At 42.9% G+C, this 13,038-nt stretch overlaps 1 protein-coding gene across 2 annotated transcripts; it reads right to left on the minus strand.

The window, feature by feature from the left end:
- Positions 1-636: 636 nt before the first annotated feature.
- Positions 637-10,142, minus strand: tbk1 (TANK-binding kinase 1). Of its 2 annotated transcripts, none has more exons than XM_080492099.1 (21): positions 9,842-10,142; positions 8,536-8,643; positions 8,291-8,431; positions 8,088-8,217; positions 7,820-8,001; positions 7,176-7,336; positions 6,965-7,075; positions 5,351-5,530; positions 5,063-5,259; positions 4,916-4,974; positions 4,720-4,811; positions 4,025-4,126; positions 3,666-3,744; positions 2,999-3,120; positions 2,822-2,898; positions 2,702-2,741; positions 2,512-2,613; positions 2,157-2,253; positions 1,980-2,080; positions 1,834-1,905; positions 637-1,551 (listed from the first exon to the last, which is right to left on the minus strand). In XM_080492099.1, the coding sequence occupies exons 2-21, from the start codon at positions 8,620-8,622 to the stop codon at positions 1,512-1,514; spliced, it is 2,172 nt and encodes a 723-aa protein (XP_080348225.1). In that variant the 5' UTR covers positions 8,623-8,643; positions 9,842-10,142; the 3' UTR covers positions 637-1,511. The 2 variants fall into 2 exon arrangements, with proteins under 2 accessions (XP_080348225.1, XP_080348226.1); XM_080492100.1 differs by having other exon boundaries at positions 10,076-10,117.
- Positions 10,143-13,038: the final 2,896 nt, after the last annotated feature.

Here is a 13,038-nt window from a genome sequence, read left to right on the forward strand (position 1 = left end):
ACTGCATCCTGTTGCCTTGGAAACCAGCAGGCATTGCTGATGGGAGGAGGAGGAGAACGAGAAGAGAGGGAGAGGAGTAAAAGAGGACCTCTGAAAATTGTCGGGAAAAGTATAAAAAAAAAAAAAATTGTGTTGACAAAATGACATTGAGACAAAAAACAATGAATTGAAGAAAAAGTAATCCACAAAAAAAATCAAAGACTTCTTGAAGACGTGACACTGATGGTGAAATCTTTTCTGGGATTTTTGTTCATAAAGTTAAAATATTCTCGTTTTATACCAGAAACAAATCAAACATTTGAAAACATGAAAAAGTTCCAACTGTTTTTCTCAGTTTGTGACACAAAACAAGAAAATTAAAGAGAATTAAACCATAAAACTGAGCAAAAGTTAAAAAAAGGTTTCTCTGAAAAGATTCAAACCTTAAAAACACAAATGTTAGATGTTGGTTAACCAGGTTAGTGATACATTGATTATCTTGTTAAATCACACGGTCTAACATGTTGGTAACTTAACTGTTCATTTCTCTTTATTGTCATAATTGAAAACCCTAGTGATTATTATAACCACGTTAGTGAAACGTTTGTTAACCAGCTGAAATGTAACATCGGTGGGACTGACAGACGAAACATTCAGTAAGTTTCTCTTGTGTTTATTTGCTTATTTACAGGTTTTCCTCAATGTTGTTTATTGACAAAAACAAGCCTTTCCATGGTAACGTCGAGTAGTTTGTTGATTACATAACTGATGCACGATAAATAAACACGAGAACTTTGACGATCTTATTCAATAGAATGAAGAGGGAAAAAAAAACCCCTTTGAAATAAAAGTCACTTTAACGGACTCGTTAACCCCTTCAACATGTTTGTCTTTATGCAAAAGGAACTTTTTTTCTGTACATATGGAGTATTTGACGTATATAATAAAATCAAGCAGGAAGCAAAATAACCTCTACTCACATTTAATAAAAGAAAAGTCCCTTAACTTAACTGTAATAAACCTTATCTCCACTAAATCCCAGCTAACACTTTCAATTGTATCGGCAGCTTTCAGTTCCTCTTCTGTCCACCGGGGGACAGACTGGACAGTGACTCACGGCACCACCTAGTGGTCCAAAATAGTATTACAGCACATCAGCTGTAAGCCTGTTGGGTGTACAATGAAAATTTAGAGTTCAATTTAATCAGATTGCACTTTTGACTTCCAGCGTTTCAGTTTGAATGAATCGGAGGAGTCATGTTGATAAACAATGTTTTAAAATTGACCATATTGGTTCTTTGGGGACGTTTGTTTGGCTCTTTGGAGGCGGGTGGATGTCTGAAGAGGCTTCAGCAGCAGATGACGGTGAACAGTGGTTCAGATGAAGGTGTCCGCTCAGCGATCGCAGGAGGAGGAGAAATGTTCCAGGCAGTCGAGCTCGTCCGGTTGCTTTGCGGTTACAGAAATCTTCCTCTTGGTCACAGCGCGGATTTTACAAAAAAGAAGAAAAAAAAACAACATTTTCACCACGTTCATCCTCTCAGGCCACCGTCCAGCGTCAGAGTCCCGAACCTGCAGGACAAACATCGACCAATCAGACGGCTCTGTGTGGCGTCATCAGTAGAGTAATGGATTACAAGTCAGAGAGTAACTTAATATAACAAATTGTATCGTAAGTGATGAGTTTGATGTAATCTTTGTGTTGTGTTGCTGCTTCTTCACAACGTTAGTTTATAAATCTGTTTCTTTCTGCGAACATCCAGATTACAGAGCATCTTCCCCCACTAACATCCAGATTATAGAGCATCTTCCTCCCACTAACTGATGTAACTTCAGATGAAGGTAATGCGTGACCTCTCTAAGAAGTGGTTGTTCTCTGCAAGTTCTTTGACAACGCCCTCCATCTCCTCCTTCAGCTTCTTCATCCTGCAATAAAACACACACGGTTACATCAACCATGATGACGCTGATGCTGATGATGAGGGTGATGAGTGTTTTACCCCAGAGTCATCTCCACCAGTGTGTTCTGGCTGAGGTAGGCCTGAGGCTTCATCCCACTGGACACCACGGGGAGAACCTTCTGAGGGAGCTGCTCCTGGAGCTGAAACATCCAACACGAAGCCAACGTTACACACTGAGATCATGCGTAATTTGAGACGACTTGTTTGTTTGTTTACCTTGATGGCTCGCTCCATCAGCATGCTGACCTCCTTCTCGATGCCAATCAGCTGGCCCGACACGCTGAGCAGCTGCTTCCTCACGTGATGAACCTTCCTGAGAGCAGAAAAAAAACAAAACACAAGGCGCCACTTTAACGGGACACTTCTCTGTCGCCATGGCAACCACAGACAAGCCAAAGTGTCAACCAATCAGAACCCACTGCACTGTGACTTTAAGAGGTCTTCGTTTCAGGTTGCACACAATAAATCTTAACGTTACGGCCGGGAGGATTTACGATGTCACGTGAGCCAGCGTGTGGTTGATGTCTATGTTCCCGGACGACATGTCCCATGATGCACCACTGCGACTCACCTCATCCACTCCTCGCTCTTGGAGATGAAGAGTCGGTACTTCATGGCGCACTCCTCAGTGAACAGAGAGCGGGCTTTACTGGCATGGAGGACCAGCTTCTGTCTGTGAGAGGAACCAGCACCACAAAGCCCATCAGAGACCATCAAAGACAAAAAAACGAGGACCTCTAGTGGAACAAACAAGAACTTACTTATCAAACTTGTGGATCTGCTCCTCGTTGTACGGTAGACCTGAAAAAAAAACACACACACGCAGGTTGTGAATGAAGTCGGGTTGACGTTGGTTCCCCTGAAGTTGGATTGTTACTCACGTCTCTCAGCTTTGTCCTTCTTGAACTGTTGGTAGATCGTCGTGATGGCGTCCAGCAGCACTTTGATCTTCTCCACACTGATACACAAATATACAAGAGAGTCACACTTTGACACAAACACACACACACACACACACACACACACACGCACGCACGCACGCACGCACAGGTCCTTACTTCCTGTCCTCGGGGTGTGTCCCCACTTGTTGCGTCCAGCCGTCGGTCAGCAGGCCTCCGGGCAGAAACTTGCTTTTGATGTCCTGAGATGTCCGTTCAATTGGATCCAGAGAGCCCGAGATCTAGACACAGCCAGGGGGCGCTCATGAGCACACACACAGTATACTGACATGCAAACCCACGGTCCAGGACGCCCTGGAGGACGTCTCAGGCTTGAGCAGACAAGGATAAGCTTTTGTCTGTCAGAGAAAGAATAAAACACTTTGTGTTTCTAAAGCAGAGCGGGAAGCTGCCCTGTGTGTCTGAGAGTGGGCGTGTCCTCATATATCTGAAGCACAAGCTGCCTGTTCGGTTATGTTGAAACTCACACATGACTTTTTAAGTTTTAACGTTGAAATCAGGAATTTTCTTCAGTTTTCATTTTAAAGTTGCAGACATTTTTGATTTTGCAGACGTTAGAAACACAAATTGTTGGTTAAGCTTCCACATTGTTTTAACGGAGGGCTCCCCAGTGTGTGGCCACGTGGTTTGCTGTTTGTTTTTATTGTGATCAACTCCTAAAATTCTCTTTTTAATGTCAAGTTACGTTAAAATCACAAGTTTCACGCAAGTCATTTAAGGCGTGTTGTCTTGCATTTGCAGGTTTCCTGAGTGAACGACGACTCACTCTCAGGACTTTCTTGTGCATGTCGGAGATCTCGTCGTATTCGGACGACAGCATGTTGGCCTGCATCAGCACTTCCAGCCTGTACACACACACACACACACACACACACACACACACACACACACACACACACACACACACACACACACACACACACACACACACACACACACACACACACACACACACACACACACACACACACACACACACACACACACACACACACACACACACACACACACACACACACACACACACACACACACACACACACACACACACACACACACACACACAGAGTGAGTCCTCAGCCGCCCCGCCCTCTGAGTGGAGGGGATCAGACCGGTGTTCCTCACAGCTGTTCGGTCTTCTCCAGCAGCTGCGTGCAGAAGTTACAGAGGTGGAAGACTTCAGACTTCTTGTGGAGGATCTCGCTGTAGTCCTCTTTCATCAGCTCGCTGCCACCGAACAGGAAACACACACACACACACACGTTCAGCTTATCACGTGAAAGAAAACTACATATCACAGCGTCTCCTTGCAACTTCTTCCAAAAACGACACTGTATCAGATTCACGTCAGCAAATTTTTACACAGAGAAAAGTTTGACCACCACAAATCTTACTAATTTCAATTTTTAAAAAAATTTATGAACTGAAGACTTTATGTATTTTCTATTCAAAGTCATGAAACGATGTTGATTTGTATCCAATGAAAATCTTTTTCTAGTCTGGTATCTGTTCAAAAACATGAATCTTTTAGTGTTTTTCATGAATAGAATAATAAAGATTGCATTAAGCATTCTTGTTGAAACACTAATTGCATATTTTTTTATCCCAAAAATCAAACTTTGAACAGATTTTCATGGAAAAACTAATTAATTCAGTTATTTCACATTGGCTTCTGTCAACAGGCGCCAAATCGGATTCTGCAGCCAATAGAGCTGTTTGAATTCCTAAGCCCCACCCCCTTTACTAAGGTTGGAGGAACTGTCACTCAAATCAGGGACACCCCCCCTCCACTTCATCCCCACTGAAACGTTGTGACTCACATCAGCCCTCGGACTCCTTTCCGCACCAGTTCCTGATAAACCAGCAGAGACTCCGACGTCTTCCACAAATGTCCGACGTCTCCTGCAAACGTCTGACAACAACCAGAGAACAGCCGGCAATGCGTCACCATGGAAACTGAAGATAGTGTGTTTTCTGCTCCATCAGTTCCTGGCGGTCTAGTGTAGGCGGGGTTACCTTTGCGTAGCTGGCGTCCAGGTCAAGGTCGTACCGAGGCTGCACTTTAGGAGGACTGGCTGTGGGAGCACAAACACAGCAAACTCAGTTTGAGCTTTTAGAAAACTCTCGAGGGGAAGTGTTTGTGGCGCCGAGGAGATCTCGTACGGTCTTCAAAGATGAGGCCGACGGTGGCCACGGACTCGCGGCTGACCAGCATGATGGGGTTGTCTCTGGAGGTCTTGGGGAAGGTCTTGGCCTGGCGGTTGGGGTCGAGCACGAGGCGGCGGCCCTCGTACAGCAGCTCCTGGTTGTGCAGCGGGATGCTGCTCCGGCGGCACAGCAGCTCCTGGAATAGCGCCGCACTGTGGACACGCCGAGGACAACAGTCATGACACAGACGGTCCAATCGGGTGGCCAATTGATGGGCCGAGGGAAGGGGGGGGCGGAGCTTACGTGTTGTACTCGTGGATGTAGACGTGGTGCAGCGTGGCCTGCTGCAGGCTGAACACGTAGACCACGGTCCGGTGCAGAATGTCGTTGGTCTCAGCGAAGAACTGATCGAAGCCCCAACACTTCTCCTGATCCGCCTCCAGGATGTTGGCGAGGACCGGAGTCAGGAGGCTCTGCAGACCCCTGAGACCGGCACAGACCACATCAGAGGAGGGACGGCAGCTCGGAGGAAGATTCTAATCTTTCAGAACTAATTTACAGCTTTGAAGTGATTCATGAAACAATCAATGTATCACATTAAAGCAATGCCGCCTCTGTGCATTAGGGGGCGATGTGGAGCTCTAACAGTTAGGTTGTTTAATGTTATTTTATTTTGGACGCATCTTCAACCAGTCAAATTTCCTGTTCTAGTGCCATACGACTAACTGCAAAAAAAAAAAATGGTATTACAATACAGATGTCGGCAACATTTATCATCACTGTAAATATTTGAGGGTATGTTGGGATTTTTTTTTTTAAATAAAGAAAGTTACATATATGTGTAACTTAAAACATTTATCACCATCACTAATCAAACAATCTACTTCAGCTGTAGATTTAGCAAATGATCGAGAAGCTAGTTTGGTGAAAGAAAAGCTGACGATGACCCAAAGTTGATCCCTGAGGAACTCCAGAACTACAGTTTACCAAGAAAAAAAAAAAAAGAGCCAAATTTTCTAAGAAAGTTTTGATCTTGCTGAGCAGAAGGACGATACTCCAGTTTAATACCTATGATTCTGTACTAATATAAAAGTGGGTGTAACATAAGGCTCGATGTGAACTCCATATATGTGTATTACTGTAAGACTGAAACTCTACAAGAAAAGAAATTTCACAATATTGATTCTTTTTAAAGTTTCTGCTGTCAGAAGCAGAAGGAACACAGTCGTGTGAAAGTGTAACGATGGAACCACTGACCAACATAAAGACAAGAAAATAATGAAAATCATCGATTTGTTTCAAACTAAAATATGCAGGGGACCCAGAGTTCATCCCTGAGGAACTCCAAATTAACTGCACAACATGTCTTATCAGTATAAAACATTAATATTCAAAAACAGAAAAAGAGAAGAACATCCAAAAGCTGAACAGAAACTCCTAAAGTGTTTAGGTTATGAAAACGTTGACCTAATGAACACCAACAGAGCAGCTCCAAGAACACAGAAAACCACCACAGGAGAAGATGGTGAGCCCACATTTGTTTGTATATACAGTAAGATAAATATTAAAGAGGGCCCAGAGTCGACCTCTGAGGAACTCCTAAGCCTAATTTGTCTGCTATATTTTCACAAGCGTCTTTACAGCAATGACTTGCACAATACATGCGTCTGGTTTTTATGGTTATTATCAATCTTCCTGCCACAGATGGTTATCAAACCCAGGTTTCCCACACAAGACCTAACCCGATGCACCACCAGTATGTCAAAAATGACAACAATTTAAATCATAGAAGTAAGGATTGTGGATATTTCTGTGTGTGTGTGTGTGTGTGTGTGTGTGTGTGTGTGTGTGTGTGTGTGTGTGTGTGTGTGTGTGTGTGTGTGTGTGTGTGTGTGTGTGTGTGTGTGTGTTCAATACTTGGACAGACTGCAGGATACGGGCATCTCTGTGCTCCACTCGATTTTCCCGTTCTCACACTTCTGGTGACCAGAGATTGTCCCTGACGGCTTCTCCGTGATGATCTTATACCTGAAACACAGCGAAGGTGAGCGAGGCAGCACGTCTACATCACGTCTACATCACGTCAACATCACGTCTACGTCACATCTACGTCACGTCGCCTTCTTACATCACTTCCTTGTTCCTGCGCGGTCCCTCGAACGGCCTGAAGGGGAGGCTGCCGGTGGCAGCATGGTAAAAAGTGACGCCGATGCTCCACAAGTCCACCGTGGCACCGTACTTCTTCTGGTGGTCTTTCCTCAACACAGCTCGCTCGTACATGTCGGGGTGCTGCACCATGAGGAGGAGGAGGAGGTGGAGGAGGAGGAGGAGGAGGAGGAGGAGGAGGAGGAGGAGGAGGAGGAGGAGGACTTAGCATTAGGACGTCAGTCAGGTGTGTCATATTAGCTCTTTTGTACCAGGTGTATTTTTTTCCATGGGTGTGTTTGTCATACCAGCACGTACAATCGTTATGCAAAGGTGCGTTTGTTTTCTTCACCAGGAACATTTCTTCTTCCACTGGGCGCATTCGTCATCATTACCAAGTACGTTTGTATTGCTCACCAGAATGGTTTTGTAAATGTTAGTGAGCCTGTGTTCTGCACACCTGGTACACTTTACAGACCAGTATGTTTGTTTTTTTCACCAGATGTGTTTGTTTTGCTCACCTGCAGCATGTTGTAAAAGGGAATGTTTGTTTTTCTCACTGGGTGTATTTATTTTGCACACCAGGTACACTTTACAGACAGGTACCTGTATGTTTATTTTGCTCACCAGGTACTCCTCGGTGCCGTACAGTGATACAAACTGCTCGTCGTCCTCCAGCTCTCGGGCGGCTCCGAAGTCGGTCAGCTTGTAGACGGAGCGCCCGTCTTCGCCGATCACCCTCATGATGTTCCCCGGTTTGATGTCTCGGTGGACGATGCCGTACTCTCTCAGGTGGTTCATACCAGCCACTGCGGGAGCCAATCAGAAAGCTGGAACACATGAACTCGGACTAACTCAGACTGGGAGGTTTCCAGGGAGACGGGTGGAGACTCACCGACATCGTGCAGGACGATGAGGAACTCATCCTCGGGGAGTCCGTACGCGTTGGACGACTCCTCTAAGACGGTGTAGAGACTCCCACAGGGGCAGTACTCCATCACCAGCACCTTGTGACGTGTGTTGGACTGAACAGAGACACTGATGTCAGAGTTTGCTGGCTCAGAGGGAGGGGCGGAGCCTCGCGGAGCGCTCGCTCACCTCCTCCTCCACAGCAAACAGCTTCACGATGTTCTTGTGGTTCAGCTTCTTCAGAACTTCAAACTCTCTCATCTGGACATCGAGCGGCCGCAGGAAGCTCAGGTTGTTGAAGACTTTGACTGCGTACAGATCGCCGGTTTTCTACGGAGACACAGCGGCGAAAAAGCTCAAGAGAAAAACTCTGGAACCGCGCCGACTTATTTCTCTTTAACATGCAGAAAGAAGTTTAAAACTGAGGCGGGTACTTTGTGCCGTCCTCGGTAAACGTTGGCCGTCGCTCCCTGACCCAGCAGGTCTGAGATCAGCCACAGGTAGTTAGAGGTGCTCTGCATCGTGACGGCAGCAACGGGACCCTGCACACACAGACACACACAGACACACACACACACACAGAGTTATGCTCTCCATGAGACGACGTTCCCATCCTTATATGATCCTGATTGGTGCGCGGGCTCAGGGGGAGGAGATGAGAAAGTATCTACAGCGATCTTTTTGACATAATAGAATAAATCCTGGTCCCTGAGGCTTTGGAGGATGTTTTTGTTGTTTTCTTGACTTATTCCAAGTCTGTAAGTCTGTTTAGCTCCACGAGGGTTGATCTGTAATGAGGAGGTAAATAATACTGGCCACGCTGACAGAACTGCAGAAACATGAATTTATGGAACGCAGAACTGCTCCTGCCGTTGCGGTGATGAACTAATATTCCAACACAAAACTCACTCACCCGTTAGGAAACTCAGCCTCAAAACAACAGGATGGAAAATATAAAATAAAAGAAGAGCACTAAGGAAGTTCTGTTCGACACGTCTCTGCTGTAATAAAGTGAAATTGAGTGATCAGAGTGCCTTACGTTTATAATGTCAGATGAATTAATACCGTATAATCTTGGGAAAGTTTGGGATGGTCTGACCTTGGACACTGCAACAGCATTGCTTTTAGTCTGGTCGATGTGTTTTAATTCTTCATATTCTCAGAGAATAATTTGCTAATAATTCAGTAATCCGTAAACTGCACTGCAGGATCTCTCCGTGTGTGTGATTGGTCAGACGCTGCAAACTCCGCCCCTTTCATGTGAACTCGCACTGATCCTAAAGAAAAAACACTGGGTTGGTCTAACAAGTTGATAACAGGCTTCATATTGCCGCTAATCTGAACCTCGCATGTCAGGCTAAGTCAACCCAGGAAACAGAAAGAGATCCTGGATATGTTTATCACGGGTCATAGTTCAGGCCCCAAAACTTCACAGCTCGCTGATTAATAACAGTTAGTCACTGTGAATCCACCACCAACTCAGCAAAACATAAAAGCTAAATATATTAGAATTTGAGCTTTAAATGATACATAATGAACAAAATAATAAAATAACTCAGTTTGAAATTTGAACAGGTCAAATAAATAAATATAAAAGTAAATTATCAGAACTCTACGTCAATGTTTACGTGGTGACGTCACATCAGTGTGGGGAAATTCCCGTGTTTTAGGCCCCGAAAAAACACACAGAATGACGTCTGAATGACGGAGCAGTTTGTGTTAAAGTGTCGATTCCCTCACCGGTTGTTTGTCTCTGGTTTGTTTGTTGGTTTGAACGCGGAGCTGTTCGAGCTGTTTGGAGTCGCGGTACCTCGACGCTTCTCTCCGGCCCGGACCTCCTCACTGCTCCTACTCTCCGCTCCTCCTCGATTCTCCCCCCTCGTTCTCCTACCGCCTCTCGGTAGCTGCTCCGGTGTTATGCCGTCTGTTTGTTTGTAATCGGCTGATTTTTTTTGGTGTTGTTTATTTCCTCACCTTCTCTCCGCAGTCGAGCTCTCTGCTTCCGCACTCTGCTTCTCATGTGACGGATCATTGACCAATCACATTCAGGGAAAGGCAAGGAGCGGGGCTCGAACGTTCCCGTAATAGTTGACATAGACGCGCAGACAGACAAACGTGACACAACTTTCAATTATTTAGTCTCATTGTTCTGATAAATAGCATAAAATGTTTAAATCACAGCGAAGTTTAATTAGAAACAGTAAAGTCAGACCGGTGAGATAGCAGGTTGGGGGAGGGGCCAGTGAGCACGAATCAGAGTGCGGCTGTATTTGGTTATTACGTTAAAGCGAAATCGAAAGGGATAGTTCACATGCAGAAAATTGTAATACATACGCTAAATTCACAATCACATCCCCACAAAATAAATACAACATCTTAATGACTATATTTGGAAATCTGTCTTAATCCATCAACAAATCAGACAAAATAAAGTAAGTGACTGAGGACAGTTTTAGTTTCAAAAGGTGACGTCGCCACAACTCAAACACAAACTCAATTTAACTTTGTCTTCACAAGTCAGTCTGATTGTGCATGTATTGTAAGTACTTTCAATTATTTCGGGAAAAAAAAAAAGAAAATAGCAATGAAACTTTGACAGTTAAGTTAGAAATAAAGTTTGATAAGACATAAAGGAATAAATAAAGCTAGGTCAAGAATAAAATGTAAACTGTGGGAAATAAATCAAAAGTCAAAAAACAGCAGTGAAATAAGAATAACGTCTTTTTATATGAAGCTCATTCTTTTTTTAATTGAAAGATTCTGCATCATTAGAAACATAGGCATATTGTGTAATTTAATGTTTTAAAGTCACAACTAAAAGGAGACCAGAGAATGAAGTTGAAAAAAGTATATAACTGAAGTATAGAGATAAAAAGAGCCTTTAGTCAATTTAGTCACTTAAGGAAGAGAATTGAAAAAAAAAAACACACTAAAGTTTTATATTAACAAAATATCTAAATGCAGGAATCTAAGATTCCTGGGCTTATTGAAGTATTTTCAATTCAATTCAGCTTTAATGTGACCACAGAAGTTTGTTTTTTGTTCTAGTGAAAGCAGAAATGATGACACAAGAGTCAGGTCAAAGTTCACTCACTTTATATTTAACAAAAAGAAAACTAAAATAAATCAGCATTAATGACTTACGACAGATTCTGGTGGCAGCTGTTTGGACGCGACAGGTTTTCGAACGAGAACAAAGTTAGTATCGGAGAGATCAAACTGAGCGCAGAACCTCGGAGCACCATTAGAGGGCAATGTTACCACCGCAACTCTCCCATTGTAGAAAACAAACAAAAAAACAATTCAGACAAAAGTGCTTCCATACAAAAACAGCAGGAAATGGCCTTTTTAAAAAATATTTTACTTTGTACTTCCTGTAAACATTTTCTGACCTCGGGAGACCCGATAAGAACTCGCATGAAACGGACATGAGGACGTCCTGTTTCAAAGTAAAATACTTCCTCATTTCAAACAACAGGAAGAAAGTTTTAGAGAACAAGAATCACCAGATGGAGTTTCAGAGAATCAAACTTTGGCAATAAACTCGATTTTTCTGGGTTTGCAGCCTAAAATATCCCAAAGTCATCAGAATCACAGGAAGAGGAAAAACATGAGGAAATATTTTAGTTTGAATTTTCACATTTCACTGAAAAGCTCAAAAAGGTTTTGACTGATGAAAGCAAGTCAAAATATCTAGAAAAAAAATAAAAAATCTTAGTTTGAATTCAAAATTCAGAAAATGAGGTATTCAAACATTTGTCATGTAAAAACAAAAAATTGAGATTAAAGTCCAAATGTTAAAATATTTTAACATTTCATTTTTTTGACAAAATTTTAATTACCAACAAGCAAATTTTTACTCAAAAATTTGTGAATCCAATTTCAAAACATCTTTAAAATCTGAGAAGCAATCCCGAGTTTGTTCCCTTAAAAGAGACACTCGCTGGATTTCACTCATCTTAGATTTGCTTAATTCCAGTTTGTAATGCAACTTCGTTTCGTTTCAACATGTTTGATTTTCTATGCTTTAAAAACATTCAAACATAGAAGCTGAGGTCCGAGGTTTTGACACGAAAAGATTTGTCCCAAGTTTTTATATTGTACCGGAAAAAAAAAAAGAAAAAGTAAAGTGCAGTCAAGAAACGGTGTAACAGACGCATGTTGAGACTTAGATGTACCACAGGGAGGCGCCAGCGAGGCTGAACTGAGGCAGCACAGGGTTAAAAAATCACCACCGGGGGGGCGCCAGCCCGGCTTGCTTTTAACCACAGGCCGAAGAAACCGTGCCGACACATTTTTATTGTAACAGAAAAGACCCCAGAGTCAATTACAACGATTCTGGAAAACCTCGCTAACTTTCGCTTTTTAAACTGTTTTGATAAAAACTCGTACAGACCACAAAATGTGGCAACACTTCGCTGAACCCACAAAAATGTGGACCGAAGACACAAATTTTCTTGTCGGAGTTATTCATACAGTTTTAAAAGGGAACGACTGCACTTGCCAGAGGGTTTCAAATGTATACAATTCCAACGCGTATTCAGGATTCAAGCAGATATTTTTTTTTTGTTCGGACTCTTTTGAAAATCTCAATGGAGAACGTCTCAAATTGTTTCAATTGAAATTGTCCAGCCCCTGACTTTAACTGGATTTTGTTTAAAAAAAAATCTCTTGAAACTTTGGCGGTACTATTTAGTGACTCACTGCACCATCTGGTGGTAGAAACAAGGAACTTGGTTAGCCTGTTTATGTTGTAACCAATGTAACAGTTTTACGCAATAAATGTCTGACTGTACCGTTTAAAGTTCAGAAGTGACAGAATCTGAAGATTTTTGATGAAAAAAAACCTCCAAAAACTAAATTTCCTGTGGTTCCTGAACACAACACTGACATTCTTTAAGACGATTCAATTAAAAACGTAACAGAAAAATTCAGAT

The sequence above is a fragment of the Lipophrys pholis genome (assembly GCF_963383615.2).
Source record: "Lipophrys pholis genome assembly, chromosome: 22".
Lineage (NCBI taxonomy): Eukaryota > Metazoa > Chordata > Actinopteri > Blenniiformes > Blenniidae > Lipophrys > Lipophrys pholis.

Excerpts from the sequence above, each read along its gene's own strand:
- tbk1 (XM_080492099.1), bottom strand. The coding sequence starts at position 8,622 with ATGCAGAGCACCTCTAACTACCTGTGGCTGATCTCAGACCTGCTGGGT. Across the intron at positions 7,076-7,175 it reads CGCAGGAACAAGGAAGTGAT|GTATAAGATCATCACGGAGA; the intron begins GTAAGAAGGCGA and ends GCTGTGTTTCAG. Across the intron at positions 5,531-6,964 it reads GTATCCTGCAGTCTGTCCAA|GGGTCTGCAGAGCCTCCTGA; the intron begins GTATTGAACACA and ends TGCCGGTCTCAG.